Source organism: Enoplosus armatus, chromosome 20, assembly GCF_043641665.1.
Source record: "Enoplosus armatus isolate fEnoArm2 chromosome 20, fEnoArm2.hap1, whole genome shotgun sequence".
Taxonomy (NCBI): domain Eukaryota; kingdom Metazoa; phylum Chordata; class Actinopteri; order Centrarchiformes; family Enoplosidae; genus Enoplosus; species Enoplosus armatus.
This window is the reverse complement of record NC_092199.1, coordinates 10,895,013-10,917,690: the sequence shown is the minus strand read 5'-3', so window position 1 is coordinate 10,917,690 and position 22,678 is coordinate 10,895,013. Positions and strand designations below refer to the sequence as shown.

At 41.9% G+C, this 22,678-nt stretch overlaps 2 protein-coding genes and 1 long non-coding RNA gene across 3 annotated transcripts; all 3 read left to right on the top strand.

Moving 5' to 3' along the window:
* The first annotated feature begins 38 nt into the window (after positions 1–38).
* Positions 39–9,480, top strand: LOC139303856 (uncharacterized). Its single transcript, XM_070927706.1, is given in 11 exon segments — positions 39–90; positions 1,915–2,235; positions 2,346–2,639; positions 2,834–3,139; positions 3,453–3,563; positions 3,862–4,023; positions 4,658–4,888; positions 5,067–5,375; positions 5,461–5,811; positions 7,058–7,330; positions 9,356–9,480. Coding segments are annotated over 11 exon segments (2,535 nt in total).
* Positions 9,481–12,577: 3,097 nt separating this feature from the next.
* LOC139303514 (uro-adherence factor A) lies at positions 12,578–15,189 on the top strand. The gene is made up of 5 exons (XM_070927356.1): positions 12,578–14,244; positions 14,362–14,557; positions 14,656–14,735; positions 14,815–14,900; positions 14,986–15,189. Exons 1-5 carry the CDS (start codon positions 12,580–12,582, stop codon positions 15,044–15,046), a joined length of 2,088 nt encoding a protein of 695 aa, XP_070783457.1. The 5' UTR covers positions 12,578–12,579; the 3' UTR covers positions 15,047–15,189.
* Positions 15,190–21,037: 5,848 nt separating this feature from the next.
* On the top strand, positions 21,038–22,620 carry LOC139302863 (uncharacterized). Its single transcript, XR_011598929.1, has 4 exons — positions 21,038–21,122; positions 21,253–21,375; positions 21,628–21,699; positions 22,406–22,620. It is a non-coding gene; the product is annotated as an uncharacterized lncRNA (long non-coding RNA).
* Positions 22,621–22,678: the final 58 nt, after the last annotated feature.

The window sequence follows — 22,678 nt, the reverse complement described above, 5'->3', positions numbered from 1 at the left end:
CCTGATGATAAGAACTTGGTCTCAAGACAAGCCTGGCCATGCGGTGTAAAGTCCTCGTGTTTGTTGTCCTCCTGACTCTCATAAAGCGTGGTGAGTATTGTGTCATTGCACTCACAGGCTAGTTACAAGGCTGCATTGATGTTTTTGAGCTGACCAGGTGAAATTAGAAATACTCACTCAGAATTTGAAGGTTTGTAACAGGGATGTTTTACAGTATATAGTCCCAATGCAAATCATTAGTTTGTGTAGATAGCGGTTTACTGCATGGGAGTTAAAACAAGTGTAAAAATGCAGATGGTGCATGTTGGTCTCATTCGAACATGTCACTGTCAACATGCACCTGACCTTTATTTTGGTAAACTTCAGAGTTTATGTCAGGACCAGTACATAGTTGTGTTAGATCATTTTGAGCGATGTTTAACTCCATGAATAGGACTGCTTTATGCCAATATTAGATTTAGAGGATTAAGTTACAAAATCTCATACAGTGATAGAGGATTTTGTTCATGTCGTCCAGCCCTACAGTCTAATGCTATTCACACGCACTGAGAATATTAACATAAACTGCTGTACACTTCTCTGTATACCTTACATTTTTGAGGATGATAATGACCATGGTTACAGGCAGTAAAAAGGATATTCTAATTATAACACATTCATTTAATGCTTTGATTTGACCTGAATGTTGTAAATAACTTGAATTATTCTCAATAGTGATCTATTTGGACCATAGTATGAGCGAGTGTAGTTTTGCTAGTGGATCAGTATGATGTTTGCTGTCAACTGGTTTAGACTATTTGTACTTTTGTAGTCAAAAATAGACATTTACCGATGAGAGTAGAGCATTAGTCACATCTTTTTGTACTCTCGTTATTTTCCTTCCTGTCAACCTGCAATTATTGGTCCATCCATCACACTTGACAAGAGGTGCAACATAAACACTTCACACTAAAGAGAGTTTACCAGTGCTTGGCTCTATACCTGCCGACAAGCATTTATGGTACTGGTTACTAATTAAGCTCATTGGGTCGCCAGACCTGACTGAAAGGCTTTATATTTACACTGATTCAGGGAGGTATACTGAGATCATTGATTTACGATTGAGGCTGAAAAGAAAGAATGTGAAGTGGAAAATTTCATGAAACTCAAACCCCTGACACAATTCCTTATCACTGTTCATTCAGGTTTTTGACACGTATCAAGCGGTATTTGCCCAGGCTGAGATGGATATTTGTTGTTGCAGTTGGATTGTAGTTTGTTCCTGTATTGTTCTTGTGGCAGTTATTATGAGAGATTGACTTTAAAAAATGTAAGCATTGAAGGCAGCTAGCCTTATGGCTACAAATGGCAATTACATTACAAATTGGCACTGTGTGTTTATATCTTGTTTTACTTATAAAACCACTGATATATTTAACAGCAGTCTATTTAAACATAGTGTAACAGTAACAAAAGCAGAGAAGAGTCATAAAGTCAGTCACACCAGACCAAGTAAGACCGTGGAAGCAAAACTCTTATATATCTTATAATTAGAGAGTTTATTTAACTGAACAAAGGTGGGTTTTATAGCTTATAGATTCAAGATATAGATGAAATAACACAATGTAAGCTATAGTAGCACTACATGTTAGCTTGACAAAATAGTTTATTGCAAAAATGTATTGAACTCATTCAAAACATTGCTGCAACAAACATTCAGCCGTCGTTTGTTTTGACAGGAATGTATTTTCAGTTAAAACTGCAGTTGAAGATCAGACTCAATTATTAACCTAATATTAAAGGCACATTTCACCGTTCATTTCACGTTCACACAATCTCAAAAGTAATCTTTCAGACCGTCCTTATATCAATGAGTGCTGTTCAGTAAAGGCTCTTCACTTTCTCTCCATCTAAACTTTCTTCCTCTGCTTGCAGTGTCTCCGACTGAAATACAGGCCAGCCCGAATACAAATGCGACCCTCCCCTGCCATGCGACGTTCCCTCTGTCTGAGAATGAAATAGACAAGTCTCTCATCAAAGTCAGCTGGATAAGTAACAGCTCTGACATCGCCTCATTCAGTAAAGCAGCGACGCAAATAAAGGACGGCTTCAGTTGGGATACCAGAGATTTCGTCAATGGAGACTTTTCATTGGTCATCCTCAGAGCCGGTCTTGACCTGCAGGGGGCGTACGAATGCACAGTCAGCTACAACTCCACAATGCTGCGCTCCAGTAACGTTACATTTAGTGTCCTCGGTATGTCTTTGTTTCATTGTTGAGATTTGATTTGGGCTTTAAGTGCACATTTGAGCCTAAAAGCAAGTACAAAGCTGAACTCTGGCTCTTTTTCCCTTCATTTCTTCTAGCTTCCCCCACTCTCTCAATCCCTCAGCAGTGGGTGGTGTTAGAAACAGAGAGCCAGCTTATTTGCCATGCAAGTGGTTTCTACCCTCCTCCTGTCTCTTTCTCCTGGACCCGAGATGGGCAAGTGATACAACCTCCCTACCACGTTGAAGGTGAAGTGACTCAAGATGGCTACTACATGGCGGTGGGCAACCTGACCTTCTACCCTTCCCGTGAGGACCAGAATGTGACCTTTGGCTGCAAAGTGTCACACAGTGGCAGCTATCAAGAGCTGGATTTCCAACTCAATATCACCTGTGAGTGACACAAAGACACATATCATCATGACTAAAGACCACAATGACTCATCACATTTTTCTTTCATGTAGAACAAGATAAGCTACTTCCATCAATCATCATAGAGGAAGAAACTAGAAGAACAGTTTAATCTGATTAAGCCTATGATGAAACCAAAAGATTTTAATACTATTTTCTTTTACCATCTCCTCAGATCTCCCTTCTGTTCGACTTTCTGCCCTGCCATCGAGCTCCAACAACATTCCTCTCACTCTTTACTGTGACGTGGAGAGTTTCTACCCAGAGGAAGTGTCTGTGTACTGGCTTCAAAATGGCACGGCTGTCCCTGAGCCCCCCGCCTCTGAGCAGAACCCAGATGGGACCTTCAGAACCAGACGCTATTATACTTTGAGCCCTGAGCAGAGGGAGCAAGGTGGGACGGTGGAGTGTGCAGTAAACCAACCTGGGGTAGTGCACCCGGTCAGTGGCTCAGCGTACCTAGAGAAACTGGATCCCCAAGGTAAGATCTGAATGTGAATATTTTTTTGCCCCACAAGACTTTCTTCTTTCTTATCTTACAGTGGAATTAACACACCCATTTGAGAAATGCTTTTGATGTTCAATATTTGTTTCACTTTGAATGACAAGCCCCTGATGCTGGTTTGGAGCCAAGTTTGAGAATTACAAAAACAAAACAACAATAAAAAAAACAGTTTGGTTGCATAATAAGCATTTACTGTATTGTTCTACTTTTGGAGGCAGTTGCACGGTAGATGTGTTGCATAGTCTGGGATTCCTGCTCACGTGTCTTTTCTCACTCTGATTCCTCTCAGATGAGCCTCCGGTGTTGACAAAATCAGCCAAAGCATCTGTGGCTATGATGTGTATTTCACTGGTGCTGGTCTTCCTGCTCTGCTTTGGCTTCTCTTGGAGAAGAAGGGATGGTGAGTCAGAACCCCCCTTGTATTATCTACTTGTGACAGTCATCACAGGGAATGACCTAGTGTGGACACTAGATTGTTTTATTTGGCTTTTCGGAGGCCTGAAGACATGAAAATAAATAGAAAAAGAAAAAATATATAATTTCTTTTTTATCCTTTTAATCATCTTCCAACCCCTCAGATTAATAATTGGATCCCATGTGGGGTTCTGACCCCCATGTTGGGAACCACTGGTATATACCTCAGCCCCCCTTTTTCTCTCACTGACTCCTTTATCTCCCTTCTTTCTCCCCTCACTCAGAGAAACAGAAGTCTCTGAGTGTGTCAGGGATCATCCTCCCTCCACGCGTGATTGTGGGTCAAAAGGGCAGGGTGACAGTGAGCATTGAGGGCAGGAGAGTGGACCGAGTCCAGACTGCATGGTTCCTCAATGGCACACCTATCTCCGACACTTCACTCACAGGTTAGCTTATACACATCCACATAACCGGTGGTTACTGGTGAACAATTCTTTGACCCCACTGACCTGGGTGCTGTGCTGCCAAACAATGTTCAAACTCACGGAACATAATTTTGAATTCTAGCAGAGATCACAAAGTTACCAAATGTGTGTGAATTTTAGGGAAACATGTACAAAATTATTATTCAGTTTTCAATTAGTGAGCTTCAGAGTTGCTTGTAGGTGAGTTTGTTACCTTTGGAGAGAGCCAGGCTAGCTGTTTCCCCCTGTTTCCAGCCTTTGTGCTAAGCTAACTGGCTGATGGTGGTAGCTTCATATTGAGAGTGGTATTGATCTTCTCATCTAACTCTCAGCAAGAAAGCTAACTGGATGTTAGAGGGTTAATAAATAGAAGAAATAGTAAATAAAATGTGTTTGGATTGATGTCATGATAATACATTGAAGTGATGGCACATGAAATAGTTTTTATTTGTATTACAACTACTCCTAAAATATATCCTGTTTTCTCTTTTACACTTAATTCTTCTAACAATTTACAACCTTACACACATAGGAACCTCCAAAGCTAGCTTTAACTGCCTCTATAACCCTCTAACCACCATCCATCTGCCCTACGGTCTAACTCTCACCTCCCCAGTGTCAGAGAAAGGTCCTCTGCTGCCCTCCAGAAGCGAGATGGGTTACTACAAGCTGCACACTCAGGGGCCACTGCACTCATCCGGAAGTGACACTCAACAGCTGATCTCCTCGCTCACCTTCATCCCCCAGATATCAGTCCACAAGGGGGCGGTGTTTAAGTGTCAGGTGTCCTACATGGGCAAAGATAAGATTGTGGTGGAGAGGGTGTCAGAGAAGTTTACAATTCTGTGTAAGAAAATATTTTCTCTTATTCACTTTACCTCTACTTGCCTCTATGATTTTCACAATTTATGTAATGGAAATATGTGTAAACGCTATCTTTTAGCTGCTCCAGAAGTATCGGAAATCCAGCTGGCAGAGACACCAAATGACTCTGGTAAGGCAAGCAGTTTTTCCTTCTGTTGTAGTTCAATACATGTAAAACATACCGAGGCTACAGCCCTGCAACTACTGTCTTCCAGATGTCATCAGCCTGACAGTCCGGGCATCACATTTCCATCCGGACGTCATTACCTTCCGCTGGTTCTGCCAGGGGAGCGAGCTGAGCCCTGTGGCCTCCCAGGCCTCGTCCTCCCCTCGACCCAACTCTGAGGGCTTCTTTTCAGCCTTCAGCCAGTGTAAACTGCCCCGGAGTGAACTGGAAAAGGGAGGCACTAAAGTGTGGGTCAGTGTCCACCACATCGCCCTGAAGCAGCCGGTCACCCGCGAGACCAGAGGTAAGATAGAGGGCAAGGAAGGGCATGAAACTGAACACTACATGTTGAAAAATCAAAGCTTAAATCTCCACTTTATCCCAAACAGGCTTCATCAAGAGGCCGTGTGTGTCCGAAATCGTCAGCTCCACTTCTTCCCCAGATCAGATGTTGACCCTGGGATGTGAAATCACTGATTTCAACCCTCCGAACGTATCAGTCACCTGGCTGAAGCTCAGAGAGGGGGAGCAAGATGACAGAGAGGAGGAGGTGATAGAGGGAGGAGAGATGTGGGGCCCCATACAGGCCCCAGACCCCAGACTCTACAGAGCCACGGCCACTCTGAAGAGAAGGGCAACACATCAGGAGAAAAAGGAGAGAGGAGGAGGGATTATTTGCAGAGTGGAGCACTGTTCCCTACTCGAGCCGATTGAGAAACACTGGAGAAATGTTGACATTGGTACGAATCATTGTAGGCACTTTTACTGTCAACAACTGGCTCTTCTGGATGTTATCCTTATAAAATGAAGGATATTCCTACAACATCTGAACCAATAGAAAAAACATACAATTCACCTGCTTTTCATCTCTTAAACTGTCTGTTTGTATTCCCTTAGTTGCTCCCTCCATTCCTCCATCGATCTCGGTCTGTTGGAGCAGTGAAGGGGTTGGTGTGTTCTCTCTCCTGCTGAAGGGAGGTCACCCTAAGGTCAAACTACTCTGGGCAGCGGGAGGACCCACCCTTTCACCACTGGTGTCCAATGAGACAGAGGAGATAGGAGACGACGGACAGAGGGAGCTGAAAAGTGTGTGCGCCTTGGAGAGGTCCACGAGCCTGCCGAGTCAGACAAACAAACAGCTGGAGAGACAGAAGAATGGACATGCAATACGTACTTGTCCTTATTATATATATACATATATATGTCTTGTTTTAAAGAATGACAGAAAGTTCAGAAGACCTTTTCTTAGGGGCTCTCTGTTCAAGTCGCCTAAGCCTGACAATGTGTTTTGAACATGATGCGGGAGTTTTCTATGAATAGAGGATCTAAAATAAATAATTTAAAAAGATTAAAATGCAACTACATATTCAATGCATCTTTGCCAAACCAGTGTCAGTGTCTCCTGTGGCTCTGGGGGAGCTCTCTTAAGTCAGGGTTATTTTGGCTTGGGTTCAAGATCTACCAGTTTTGAATGGGAAGCCTGGGCTACAAACTGGGGGCATGGGGTTTAAAAGATGTTCCTGTTGCATCATGGGAAGGGTAGGAGCCAGCCTATACAGTATATATTAGAGTTCGAACTAAAAGTCAGAATATCCTGACGTCTGCTGTTTTGAATTTTACCACTATTTTGTTGCTCCCAGTTACCCCTTTAAAATGTGTCAAGAAAGTAGAGGATTCACTTTATTCCGTATTTGTCTGGTGTGCAAACTTTATTTATGATGAGATCTAAAATATAATTTGCATTATAAGTGGAAACTCAACTCACATGCCCTTACTTCTGTAGTGCCTTTTTGCAAATTAGTTGGTGTTGCACTCCTGCTGTGATGCACCTCGGAGGAGGGGTATAATATATAAGACACATTCAAACTACCATGTGCAAACTGGCCAATACAGTATTCCTATTTTCTCCGACATAAAAGGTAAACAAAGTTTTTAGATTGTATTTCTGTACATAACACTTCATTTTTTACTGGCGTTACTTTACAGAAACAAAAGCTGCTGTCACGGACCCTGACGCCGAAGGAATAGAATACATCGACGAAAAAGTGGATGGAGAGAACAACAACATCGACAGGGATGAGGACAGAAAGTCAGAGGTGGATGAGGATGAGGATGAAAGAGAGGAAGACCCAGGCGCGCTGCACATCAACAGAGTCAACTTGAGGAGGGGCCCCAGAGAAAATGAGAGAGCACGTTTGAGAGTCTGCGTGGAGATCACACACCCTGCACTCAAGCTTCCTGTTTATCGAACATGGACAGGTAAGCATACAGTATGCATCCAATCTGTTACTCGAATGTCAGTTTTAAATATACATGCAAATTACAGAGTCTGCATCATGAAAAACCCTGAAATCTTATTGGTTGAGTGAAAGATTGCCAATTGAGGAACTATCATTTCGTGAATCTGACACTCAACAGGAAGTTTGCTCATGTTTTGTTGTTCAACTTGATCCTCTGTCCTCTCTTTCAGAGCCCAATGAGGAAATGTCATCTTCTGCATGAAAGCCCTGATGTGTGCAACAGCGTCTCTTTATGTCATATATCCCATATAATATATCTAATATATATCTCTATAGTATATACAAAGTAATAGTCGTGCTTTTAGGATATCTTTGATGTGATCAAAGTGTGGTTTTGCTTCCAACATTTTTGGTCATTATTTATTACCTTTTTTTCTTAATCTATAATCCATTACTTTTTTCCACCTCCATGATTTTTACAAATGTTTTTATTTTTGTACAAAGAATTTTACAATAATAATCCAGTTCTGTGGATTTTGTTTTTCTAAATCTGCGTTGCAAAATAAAGTCTAAATACATTTTTTGCAGAGAAGTTTCTTTGGATTTTGTTTTTGTCTATGAAATGAGTCAACAGGCAAAGTTACTGTGCTTCTCTTCTGTTATGATATCTGTTGTTGGTCGACAGCTGAAGTGAGTTCTCATTTCACAATATACTTCTGGTTTTTTTTTTCTTTTGCGCTCTGACCACAGGAAAGTCACTTCACTGTGCTGAGCAGAGGAGGTGCTGCCTGGTTGAAATGACTAATTAAGATGTCATTTGGTTTAAAACTACCAATGGCTGTGCAATGTCGAGAGCTGGAAACATACATGTTGTAAAATACAGTTTTTATTCCTTATATATGAAACTAGATTTGTGTATTTTGTGTTCTACAAAATTCTAGGAACTTCTAGCATGCTTCTTACCTTATTGTCGCACACTTATGCTGTTGTTTTGTACATATAATACTGTAGGCTACATGACCAGTAAGAGCCATATAGAGCTACATACAGTTTGTATGTACTTTGCTTTGAAACAAAATGATACACCAAACAAAAACTCAATAATTAGGATAATATATTTGATGTGACAAGAAGGGGTGAGTAAAAATATTGAATAAATAATGAATAAAGTGTACTTGTGAGTAGGCATACACAAAAGGCTTTACATAACTTTTTCTACATGTGCAGTCGTACTCCAAACTCCTGTAAACAGACTTGGATGTGTAAAACCGGTGGAGTCTGACTTTGTAACAGTGACGCAAGTCGAGGACAGTCATAAAGTCAAATAACCCACACACAGCAGCATCTAGCCTCGCTTAGATGACCTAAAGAATGGGTCATACCAGGCCAAGTAAGGTTGTAGCAGCAAAACCTCTGAGTGCATTGAGCTGAAAAAGCTGGTGTTTTATTGATTAAGCATTCAGCGTTTCATATGTAAGATGAAGAATGTAATCGTTAGTTTTGCTTTAAGCACATCCTTAAAATTAACATCTCTAATTTGATCATCAGTAAAACAAATGCAGGCTCTAAATGCTGCTAATGCTCCTCAGTCTGTACTGTTTTCTGCAAAGATTAAGATCTGTTTGTTTATGTTGGGAAGTTGGTCCAAATAGTCGCACACTGCACGAAAGCAAGAAAGGCCCCCGATGTGTTTCCACCATGGCTGTTACTATCGTGGGAAACATGCTGTGGGTAAGCAGACCTATTTTAAAACACCGGTGTCACACGTCAACTGTGAAACCATCACACACACTGTTGTGGCCTGACTTATCAGAAGCTGCTCCGCAGCGCTGATGCACCGGCGCCTCAGCTGTGTTAATCATCCTCTTCCTCATCGTGAGACACCGGACATATGTCAGTATGAGGAACTGAACCGTGACAGTCAGCGGAGGCGCCCAAACCTGGTCGCGTTTGGATGGAGCTTGCCGTCGAGTTTGTGATGAGTCTGGAGTCGGAGAGTTAAACAGACCGGCCGCTTGGGTCCGTCAGCGACCGTCACATCCAGAGGACATTAAGTCAGGTGGTCAGAGAGTCGAGGAGGGGGAAGTTTTGAACATGGACCCCGATAGTCCCGTTTCCAGGGTGGAGAGGACTTTGTGGACAGTTTGGGTGAGCCGCTGCATCGTCTAACACCAAACGTGCAAAGAGATCATTTAATTGTAATGTTAGAGGCAGTGAAATGTGAACGTAAAGACTCTCAGACTCTCTCTCTCTCTCACACACATACACTGTAGGCTGTATGAATCTCTCTCTCTCTCTCTCTCACACATACACTGTAGGCTGTATGAATCTCTCTCTCTCCCCCTCCCCCTGTCTTACACACACACACACACACACACACACACACACACTGTCTGAATATTGACGGATGTGGGCACCCAAACATCACTATGTGAATGGCTTTCTGTAATGTTTGTTTTATCTGGCTGCAGGAATTTGTTGTTTATACTTCATTTTACAGGTCCTTTGTTTCCTCATCATGTTTTAATAATTCTTCTCAAAACTTGACTGATTTGCAAACTTGCCTGTTGACAAATTGCAAATGTTTCCATGTTCAGCTGACCTGCTGTACACTGATTTGAAAGAGTCTAGCTTAGACTAGTTTATTGCCTATATTTGGAATTGATTATTTGGTGGTTTATAATTTCCAAAATACAAACAGTGTTCAATTGGTAAAGAATTTAAGGACCTGTAAAATAAAACGTTACAAATGGCAAACAAAGGTCTGATAAAACCACTGCGTTGCCATTTTGTTTCACCTCATTAATTTACATAAATCGCTAAACAGATTCAGGGGTTTGAAACCAGGCTAACCGTACGCTACCTGCCCAGCACAAAACAGCAGACAAAGTTAGCAAATAGATGGTGAAAAAAAACAGACAGAGGTTTAAATTCATAATCCATAATTCATGTTAGTTGTTGCACCTGCTGTGAAAAAGGACCATTCACCTAAGAGGTGTGGGATGGGGTGGAGGTCAGGCCGCTGTGCAGGCCAGTCAGGATCCTTCACACCAAACTCAGAAAACATTTATGAACCTGACTTTGTGTATGGGGGCATTGTCATGTTGAAACAGGAAAAGGCCTTCCGCAAACTGCTGCTGCAAAGCTGGAAGGACACTATTGTGTAAATAGCCTTGTAAGCTGTGACAGAAACCTATCCCAAACCATAAAACAGCCTCAGACCAAAAGTGTGGGAAGTTATATGAACAGGGTTGTCCATTTACTTTTTAAGACAAACACAACAAATGGTAAGTATAATGAGGAAAAAGACTTTAGCAATTGAACAAGACAAATTGTGTAAAGAAAAATGAGAATATACACAGAACAAATATTGATTAATCAATAACAAAGAACGTTTCCCTTTCTCTCTCTCCATCTCATTCTCAGTGCTATATAACCGAAGCTGTGAGCAGATTCCTCAGGCCAGAGCCCGCTAACATCGTTAGCAATGACCCAAACTCCAACCAGGAATCTGCAGTTGACAGTGAGCCTGCCAACTGTGGTCACGCAGAGGGTGATGCTAGTGGAAGTGGAGTCGATGAGGAACAGCCTCTTGCGACAGCCTCTCTTCTTAGCTCCTCTCGGCCAGCTGTTACCTGGGAGCTTTGCACCGCAGAGATCAACTTAGGGCCTGACGAAGAAAGCGTGCAGTACAAAACCCACCTGAGCAGAAGCAGTGAGAGCAAAGCATCTGAGGAAGACGATGGCACGAGAGAGGAACGGTTTGCCCAAACAGGAAGCGATGATGCAGGGCTTCTTGTCGCTAAAGTTGCAAAAGAAGACAAACAAGAAGAAAACGGAGATCGGAAACTGTACACTCCCGAACGAGATGAGACACCGGAGAATGATGAGTGTGAAGACCATGTGAACACCAGGTCACTTGCAGGTGATGTGATAATTGAAGACATGGAGAAAAGCGGGAGAAAAGCTGGTGCTGAGGAGGAGACTGGGAGGGCAATGACACCGGATGAGCATCAAAAAATGGATGAAACCATGAGAAATGTCCAAGTAAGGAAAGAAGACGATACAATGCACCGTGAAGATGAACAAGATTTGGAAGCAGACATTGAGGTAAAATTGTGCACAATCACAGATTCGAGTCTAGAAGAGGCAGATAACATGCACATAGAAGAGGCAAGTGTGCAGAGGGACGAGGCAGATACAACAGTGACGCATGAAGAAGTAGAAAACAGTGATGGCGTGTTACTGCTGGCCCCTGAAAATGACAACAAGTCTGATGAGGGAGCAAGACAAGTTGAAAATCAGATCTCAGTCTGTGAAGAGTCGTCAGATGGTGACAGAGATTTCAAGGGAGACCCAGGCTTTACTTCACTACATGCTGAATTTCAAATGGCCTACGAAAAAAGTGGCATTGTGCCTGCGGATGAGCTAATTGTTGTTGGACAAGAGCATGTGATGGCTCATAGAAGTGAGAGTGATAAAGTTGAGGATGTGAAAGAGGAGGAGGATGAGAGGCAGCAGGGCGTTGTCATTGAGGAAGAAAAACTGAATGAGGCTGAAAACAAATGGACAATAGATGAAGTGAAGAAGAAGGAAGACGACATCAAAACAGTTATAGAAGACAGTCAAGAAGAGGACATTTTAACTGATCATGATACATGCAGCGAAGACGTCGTGCCGAATGATAAAACAGAGCTGCACACAGCTGAATTCACAGATGGAGAAGAAGTGGCTAAGTACACCGAAGACCAAACCAAAACAAGACAGACAGATGACGTTGAAACAGAAATCCATGGAATAGTGATCGATGAAAAATCGGATGAAGCAACAACAGATATTTCAACAGAAGAGAGATTTTTTGATAAAGCTCAAGTAGAAGAGGAGAGGCTCTCCAGTGAAGTAGGAAACAAACAAAGTTACATGGAAATAGCATGTACCACCACCTCAATTACAGTAAAACCCGAAGGCGAGACTGGACAGGAAATAAGCAGAGAGTTTAAAAACATTCCCCTGGGGATTCGTGAAGGCCGGCTTGTTGTGTCGCAGGAGCTAAATTCTCCAACATGTGAGGAAACACAAGAGGGAGTTCCTGAATACAACAATGAGCCTGTGCCAGATGAAAATACAACACAAAGGTTCCTGGAAGTAGGAGATTACGAGGAAACTCAGACCACCCAATTACCAGAAGAGGTGGAGAGCAAAGAGCCGGAGAGCCTTCAAAACAGTGGCTGTAGTACTGGAGGTGACTATTTACTGGTGAGGAAGCATATGGAAGAGGAACAAGAAAGCACGGAGGATATTAAGAATAGCTTTGATTTGGTTGTGGAGGAGGAACAAGAAACGGAGGAGCCACTTGTTGAACCAGTAATTCAAGAATCAGGACTTTTATTTGAAGAAGAGGAAGGAAAACTATCGGTTGACTCAATGAAGACAGGGATCGAACACTCAGAGCAGGAATTTGAGACAGATGTTGGCTTAACAGATGAGACTGAGAAGACAACAAAAGAGCTGCAAGATGGGACTGAAGAGCTTTTGGTTGAATTTGAAATAGACGAAGGGTTGTGTGATTCCAAAGAAACAGATGCTGCTGGAGATGGCAGTGAGACGACAGGAGCTGCAGCAACAGAAAACAGGACACCTAGTTTACTAGAAGAAGATGCAGGGATAGACATGGAAGAAACAGCTTATGGAGTTGAGGAAGAGGCAGCCGAAGATGAAATGCAGAACAAAAATGAGATGGAAATTTTAAATCTGCAGGTAGCAGGAATGGCAGCTGAGCTAACCACAGAGGGGAACGAAAAAGAAAATGCTTTGATAGCAGAATCTGAGTCGTCTGGAGCAGAGGAGTCAGACGAAGCACTTGAGATAAGCAACGAAGAGATGACAGCCGAGTCCAAACCAAAAGATTTGACTATAATATCAACAGAAGAAATGGTGTCAGAGGGGAGTTATGCTGAAGAAACGGTTAGCTCAATCAGTGCACGTCAAGATGTGATTGATGACGAAATCCTTGACTTGTGGATACAGACGGCCTTGTCAGAGGACACTGATGGCATAAAACAACAACAAGGGCTTGAACCTGGACAACACATGGACACGGAAATAGAACTGCCAAACGAGGAACAAGATGAAATCCCATCAGTGCAGACAGAGCTTGTGGAGTCAAAGTCAGGGGATTCTGAATTAGTGAGCGACACAGAAATGTCTTCATCAACAGTAGAGTCTGGGTTTTTGGACCAGTCTCTCAGTGAATTGGGCACACAAAACAATGAAACTCAGCTACTGACATCGACAAGCACTGGGTCATTTCAAGGCATGCATTACATGTTGGCTAATATGTCAGAATCAGCAGACATCTCTGAATTGTCTACACAACAACCTAACTCTGCATCTCAGGATATATTGATGGAGGAAACAGCTGAGTATCTGCTATATCTGAGAGAGGAGGAATCGATCACTGAGACAGGATTTCACCCTGATTCACTCTCATCAGAGGTGGGACATCTAAATCAGGAATCAGATAAATCACAAGACAAAGAGATCAGTGCTGAGGTAACGGACCTGGCATGGAAAACTGACCCGAAGGACACAGAAGAAGCAGTTGTTAAGTCACTGACAAAAAGAAATGTTCTTTTCAAAGTTGAGGAAACAAAAGTTGAAGATGAGCCTCTCGAGATAACCGTGTGTGACTCTCAAGATGGAATCAAACACACCCAATCAGGCCAATCTAGAAGCAGCTCTGAGGCTTCGTTAGAGGAGGGAATTGTGTCGACAGAATCTGGTTCACAAGGCGACGCCTGCACGGAATCCGAGAAGAAGTTATTGAAGTTGCCCTCACTGGACAAACCACAGCCCGGATGGTCAGAAGATGTTGCTGGTTCATCAGATGGGCTCAACAGGGTGCCAACAACAGAGTCTGAAGATCAGATGGAGGTATTGCTTCTAAAATACACATATTTAACCATAAAAAAGTATTACATCATAAATAAAATCAGACAGTATTCATAACCTACAGAGATGGTGTGAATTCAGCTCTCTTGGTCATTGCAGGTGGACGCCTCTGCACTGGACTTCACTGCGCAAAGGTCAAGAATTGCTGTTAAAAACCCTCGTGTAAGGCCACCCAAAGATCCCCGCTCCCTGCTACACATGCCCTCAGTGGATCCCACACCCTCTCCACATCTGCCAGTCAAAGTACCTGCAGGTGTGCCTTTGGGAGGCTTGGGCATTGGAATGAAACTGCCTGGTAGGTCACTTACTACACATGGAAAGCCACTACCTTCAGTCTTTCGCATCCAGTTATTTTTCATAATCTATAAATAATGTCCCACATTTGTTTTTTAGGTCTTGGTGCAGGTTTTCCTGCTTTAAAAAAGACGCAATGGGTGGTGAGGGATGAAAATAGCCAGGAAACCCTCTCACAGGTACTATTAATAATCTTTGAACACCACTTTTCTCTTATGTTGAGATATGTACATTATTAAAATGTCACAATATCAACAGGAACCTGAGACAAAGGAGGAGAGTGACACCCTCAAACAAAATGAGGCACAACACAAACCTAAATGGATGCCACCAAAACATCCAGGGTAAAGTCTCACAGTATTGACATTATTATATTCACCATCTTGTGTTCTTGTGTATCATTTTCTCATATTTCTCATGTCTCCACAGATTTGGAAATCCACTTATGTCTGAGCTGAAGGCCAAACTGAAGAAAACCACAAAAGAGTGAGAAGAAGATGAATGAAAATGCTTTGTGTGAATATCTGAATATAATATACAAATGCCTTTTATTTTTGGTGTATTTATCACACTGGATACAGTGGTGAAATGTTCATTGTGTCAATTATTTGTCCTATGTTTAACTTTTGTAATAAAGCTTAACTGAAAAATGAAGATCTTCTTATACAAAAAGTCAAGTCAAGTCATCTGCTTAGGGAGCACCAAACACAAAATGAAACTGACTAAGACTGAGGAAATGAATAGAAAGAAAGATGGTGACAAATGCTGCTAAACGTGATAGTGTGAGTGAAGTGATTTGTACAATCTTGGGTCTGCAGGTGTTGACGTTAATATCTTAGACTTATGACAAGTAAGATATTCCCTGACATGAAAAATCTCAGCCACATTGAGCCTCCAGAACAGCTTCAGTGCTCCTGAAAGTCTCTGAAACTCTACTGGAGGGATGGACACCACTCTTCAACAAGATATCACTCGTGTTTTGATGATGGCGGTGAAGAGTGCTGGCTAATATGTCAGTCCAAAATCTCCATAGGTGTCCAGTCTGGTTGAGATCTGGTGACTGTGAAGGCTATAGCATTATGACTGACATCATTTTCATACTCATCAAACAATTCAGTGAGCCCTTGTTCTCTATATGGAAGAATATGCATTTATTATGCTTTTACACTTTTGGTTTTCCTTTAATTTGCCATCCTCAATATTATGATAAACCAATATTGAGATTAGGTTTTCTCATGTATAGTTTTTGCAATGTATTTTGCTACACAACATGAACAGACTCTTAATCTTTTTTTTCACGAGGTAAAAGACAAAATTGATATACGTTTTTAAGTTGGTACTTCCATTGATATTTTGATATTAGTATTAATATGTGCTTACATTGAACAAAAAGCGAAGCTAAAATGTACAAATTGATTTGGGAAATGGAGATGTGGAGTTATAATTGTGATAGACTATTTCAAACCTTGCAGGACAGAAATTACAGGAAATGTACTAACTTTTAGATCTAGTTGTATTTAGACAATAGGTGGCAGTATTGCCCAATATGTGTACGACACTCACTCTAAAATACACGAAGAAGAAGCTTTCAGCTGTGATTGGTTGGAATCATCCAATGAGTGTGAGGAAAACTGACATTTGAACCAAAGCGGCGCTCCAGTGGTTGTGATTTCATGAAGTTAGTGGATAAGCGTTTACATATTTTCACAAACATATACCCCTATCAAGAAGTGCCCGTTGCGATAGGTAAGTCCAAGTTGTCTCCATTCTACCAACTAACGTTATCAAGCTAACATTAGGTTAACGTTAGTTTAAAACAACATCGGTCAATGTTTCTTTTTTCTGAAACTGCCATGTTGTGTAACTTAACCTAGCGTATTATATTCCCTGTGCCGTCTGTGATCCTTTTCTGCTGACACAAATTGCAATGTTATGTTATCTAGCTATCGTTATTTAATTTTGGCCGAACTGAACTGAAAGTAAATTGATTAACGTTAGTCAAACAGCCCCAGTACGTAACGTCCTACTATGATTATCATGTACTGTCAGTGTTGGCTAACATTACATGACGGAACTGGATGACACTGCTCAGCGGTCATCAGTTGGCTTTATATTATAATAAAAAACCGTGTGTTTGCATTTGTGTTTTTGTACCCACTTGCTAACTTTACTAACTACAAGTTACTTTAGTTTGTGCTTCAACTGCCACAAACACAATACAGTGGTAAAGCCATTTTGATGTCAGAGCTGGCAATAATTGTGACATATTGGCCCAGTCTAAGTTTACATGATCTAGTAATGTAAAAGTGTTTTGCATTAATGAAATCATTTAATCCACAGGCTGCATGCATGGAGAGTCTGAGAAGACACCTGGAAATATGTGTCAAGCAGTATAAGTAGAGTGCCGTGTCTCAAAAAAACAAAACAAGAAAACCCCTTTTTTTCCTGTGTGGAAGCAAAAGAGAAACCATCAAGCATGGCCAATGAGACAACAGTGCAAACCTCATGTATTCAGGAAAATCGCAAGGCTGATGAATGCTGTGAAAATATTCCACCGGGAGTCACTGCTGCAGCTGGGATCTCAAAGCTCAAGTTCCAAGTAGGAGATGTGGAAGGATATTCCTCCGCACAGCCAAGTGGAGGAAATAAGCCTGACAACTGCACGTTTTCAACCCCAGCTCCAACAGGCAGCAATGGTGGAGTCAAGGCAAAGTCACGGATCTCTGGTTTCCAGTCTGCTCTAACACCAATTTTAAAATACTTAAATATTGGCAATAAATGTCCCTCTCCAGAGCCTTTAAAACATGGAAACAGTCCTCATCTGAGTGTTCCCTTTTTCCCCTTTAGTTGTACCACGGCAAATGGTAAAAAATCAGCTGGAGGGTCTAGCCAACATCCCAACTCAGATTTCTCCAGCAGCCATTCGGGCCAATCATTAGGTGACACAAATGCTCCTGTGTCCTGGCTGCATGATGAATACTTGCCGGAAATTACTCTCCTTGATGATACATGTGATTCCACGATGCAACTGACTAGAAATGATTCACCTCTTCCTGGCAGAGTGCCTGCTACACCAATAACAGCTGGTTTTGTGAACAGCACATATAACGCTCTCCACCCTCCTGAAGTGTCAAAATATAATAGATCAACAGCTAGTACGGACCCTAATGCCAAAATGGTTGACCCCCCTGAGAGCAAGGATGCTTCTGTGCGCTGGCTGGATGACAGATACTTCCCAGAAATTACTCTCCTTCATGTTACACATGATTCAGAGATGTTACCGGGAGGGGAAATATCCTCCATGGAGGTCACACAGGATATCTTGCCAGTGGATAGTTTGCAAAATAACATGCCTCCCTCAGAGCTCAGTGGAGAAATTGTGGCAGAGCCTGACAGATTGGACATGATTCAGAGTGAAGAATTGTCAGGTACTCTTGATGGCAATGTCACCCATACCGTAAGCTCATTTAGTGAACAATCTGATAAGTCTGTGGGGGAAAACGTAGTGAAAGCTCCCTTGGAAGTAACTCAGGATATTTCTATGGGCAGTGTTTTGGAAAACAGTAGGCCTTCACTGGAGCACAGTGGACAAAACATGGTGAAGATTCAAACATCAGCTGAGGACTCACTTGATACCCATCCTGTTAACCTTACTCGGGACATAAACTCCTCTGGAGACATGTCTGTTCAGTGTGCTGCGTCACAGCTCTCTACTTCTGATATACAGTGTAACACTAGTTCAAAGAATGTCACCACTGAGCTTCATGGTGAACCTGTGGTGACCTCTCATACTGTGGGAGCAAACAATGAAGAGCTACTTACCAGCCATGATGCTGAGTTGACCAGTAAGGTGCCACAACCAAGCCCAAATACAGCTGGGTCTGTGAACAGCACATTTACCATTGTCCAGCCCTCAAATCTGAGTGCCTCTGCTGCCCAAATATCCTGCCCTCAGAATAAGACACTGGAACTTCCCCCATCTAATATAAACAGTACCCAAGTGGAGAGTGACGCTACAGATCAGGCTACTTCAGTATCTAAGAACACCACCGAAACTTCCTCTGTTATGAATCAAAATTCCTCAGCTGTGAAGGCAAATGGTTCATGTGACAGGCAAAATGCCACTTTTGATAGACATTCTCTTCAAAAGTCCAGTGGCAATACTAGTTTAATGGAAGTTGGTGCTGCAACCTTTTGCCTCCAGAACAACACGTTCGAGACCAAATCTCCTTCTAAACAGAATGGCACAATAACTTTGTCAGAAACAAGCTCAAGTGACAGTCACCAGAACACTTTGGACAAGACCTCTCCTCCTAAGGTCTGTAATGCAACGAGTAGCCCTAAAGACAATTCTGAAGTCCACCCTACTGACCTGTCAGAACGTAATGGGGCAACAGCTAGTACAGACCCTGATGCCAAGACTGGTGCTGCAACCTTTTGCCTGCAGAACAACACATTTGAGACTAAACCTCCTTCTAAACAGAATGGCACAATAACTTTGTTGGAAACGAGCTCAAGTGGCAGTCACCAGAACACTTTGGACAAGACCTCTCCTCCTAAGGTCTGTAATGCAACGAGTAGCCCTAAAGACAATTCTGAAGTCCACCCTACTGACCTGTCAAAACGTAATGGGGCAACAACCAGAACAGACCCCGATGCCAAGACTGGTGCTGCAACCTTTTGCCTGCAGAACAACACGTTTGAGACTAAACCTCCTTCTAAACAGAATGGCACAATAACTTTGTCAGAAACAAGCTCAAGTGACAGTCACCAGAACACTTTGGACAAGCCCTCTCCTTCTAAGGTCTGTAATGCAACAAGTAGCCCTAAAGACAATTCTGAAGTCCACCCTACTGACCTGTCAAAACATAATGGGACAGCAGCTAGTACAGACCATGATGCCAAGACTGCTGACACCCCTGAGAGCACGTTTGAAGCTAAGCCAGCTGTAGGGGTAGCTTCTGGAGCTGGTCGACATGAGACTAAGGATCATTCACAATCAGGTCTGCCTATGACCGATGGTCTTTCCGACAATTGGGGCCGTCAAAGCGTGGATACAGAGAACAACAAAGCCGACACATTCAATTTGGATGATACCCTAGATTTAAGGGCGGACTCTTTGATTACTTCAACACCAATGACTAGCTGTAAAATGTTCAACTTGAACACTGAACGAAACGATGGCAAAACCATAGGGGCACAGAAAAAACTGTATGGGGATGGTCCCACTAAGCCAGATGGTCTGGTTCCATCAGACGTTCCATCAAACATCGTCTGTGATCGAAAAACCTTCCTGACGCAACCTGCTGCTAAATCCTTTTTACCTCCTTTGAAAGCTGCATCCCAGTTGTTGAAATACAAGCCAGCCTCCACACTTCCAGGAAGGTTTGAGCTGTTGACGTCAGGCCTGCCCATGACAAGACAAAGAACGCAAGCCGAAGCTTTGAGGAATACTGCTGATGCACCCCAGGTATTTTTTTTTGTTGAAAGCACCTTGTGTTTAATGAAATAGATCAAATGAACTGTCAGTTTCATCTGTTACATCCACTGTATTTATGAGTGAGACCAGACAACTGAAAACAAGCATGTATGATGACATGTATTGATGAGTCTGTTGATGACATCCTCTGTTCTTGTGTATTCAAGACCACAGGAATATCAAACTCCTACAACTTACGCGCTACAACAACAGGTAGGCAGTGTGTATTCTGTTTTTAGAATGGGTGTGGTAGATTGCAGTTTTATTTTGCATAAATGAGGGTAAATCATTAAAAATATGGGATGCGAATTGTAACCAGAAGTGCACACAATGAAGTAATGTTAAAATTTGTTTCATGTAATATTTTTAGACAAAGGTTTTTGTTTTGTTTAATTTTACAGCTACATTCAGTATAATGCCCTCTATCGACACTGTTCTGACATTAGGATCCAAGCAGCCCAATTCTGGCTTGCGTAAACCGCAGTTAAGTGGTATACCATCAGGCATCCAGAGAGCTGCACCAGGTCTCAGGCCGCCATCAGCAAGAAGCACCGCTCCATCTTCTTCAAGCACTGACCAACTCCGTGGGCCTCCAGGTATGTCAGTTACAAATATGAAAAATAAATGTACATAAATTTGACAGTGCCGAGTTTATCTTGTGTGACATGCATGGTCGTTAATTTGAATATAATTGGATTTTTTTTTATCCCCTTTTTTATACACCAACAGCTACTAACCCTGTGACGAAGATTTCACAAGCAAAGAAGCACCCCTTAAGCAGAAGTGAAGCTTTGCCAGTAGCAAAGAAGAAGAAAATAGGTAAATACTGAGTTGCTGTAATCTTTTTTGGTTTTTTTCTTGCATGGAACAAGTACAAAAAGCTAACTGACAATACCTATTACTAAAATTGTACATATAAATAGCTATAACTTGCTTCACACTTCTTATCTCATCCTTTCAGATGCTCTCTTACCATCCGATAGTGCTGAAGCCTCAACATCTTCCTGTGATGCTGCGAACAGAGCCAAAAACCTGAAACCACCCACAACCAGTCAGAGATCTTTGCCAGCTAAAACACAAAGAGATGGTAGGTTGGGATTGTATGTATCGTACCGTTATGTAGAACAAGTGAGCCAGACTGTGGCCTGGACACTCTTTCACTCTTTTTGTGAGTTACTTACCTGCTCTGGTACCTGCTCTTTGTCATATGCTTTCAGATGCTGTAGTGCCAGCCAGTACTGCTGAAACATCAACATCTTGCAATGCTGCTAGCAGAGCCAGAGCCCTGAAACAGCCTGTAACCAGCCATAGAGCTCTGCTACCTAAACCCCAAGGCCATGGTAAGACGGAAGTTTATATATTCAGTCATGATAACATCTATCAAGTCAAACTTTGTCCCAGTGTATACATTGCTACACTGGGACAGTGCAAAGGGGTCTTGCATTGATGAAGACGCCAATGACCACATAGTGTTGGCTGGAGGAAGCAGGAGTAGTTATAAATCAAGCAGTCACTCTCGCAAATCAAAGTCTCATATCCAGAAAATAAAAAGCAGGAGACCTTGTGATGTAATGATTCAAACTGTATTGCAGGGTGTGCCAAATGTGTCGAGCTCGAACAGCAACTCAAAAGTCAGTCAGAAGAAATAAGGAGACTGAAAGCAGGTATGACTCATCACTGTGGTTTAATTTTAAGGAATTAATTGCAAATTATTTAGAAAACATGCTGCAATGTTGTGGAATGAAAGAAATATAAGTGCTTTTTACAATCCCTGAGTTGAGTTTTCATTATCTGTACCACCATCAAATAGTTACAGATGTGGCCACAAAATATTGGTACCCTTGTATTTTATTCAGATAATGCACTATTCGCCCTGAACAGTGTTGACATCTCTAAGAGAAAGACACAAAAAGGTCAGACTCAACTTGCTGTGTCTTAGTTGCAGGCCATGGGTCTTCCAGCAGGATAATGACCCAAAACGTAGATCACAAAGCACCCAAGAATAGATGAGAAGTAAGCAGTAACCTTCTGAAGCATCCTGCTATGAGTCCTGATCTGAATCCTACTGAAGCAAAAGAAAGGTTTCAGTTATATTCAATGTGAAATAAAGAATGATGGATACCATATACTTCTGTCATTTTCAACCCAATACAGAGAAAATAGAATTTTTTTTAAGGTGGCAGGGCACCATTGTTGATGGTACTGAGTTACAGTGGGCTCTGTCCCAGGTTGACTTAGCTGCAGTTACATTGTAAAACAGTGTCCATACAAAAATCCCACATTTTTGTCTGTGATCCAAATGTTAATTTATTTTGTTGCCTGTTATAAAAGTGTTTGGGTCATTAATTACATTTTCCTTTTTTTCCCCAGAGCTGCTGAAGTACAGTACACCAGAAGAAGATGCTGATTATTGATTCCATGATGTTATTACACTGTAAAACATTTTTATTCAATAAAGGCATTTTAATAATAAATATTCTAACATTTAACACTGCTTTTACTATATTATAATATGATATTACGATTTTTAGATTATTCATGAATCTGAGACATTTGAAATAAATATTCTGCGAATTATCTTAAGAGTTAATTGTGTTTGGATTTTATTATCGTCATTTGTGTTAGAAATGTCCCTCTTTGTTA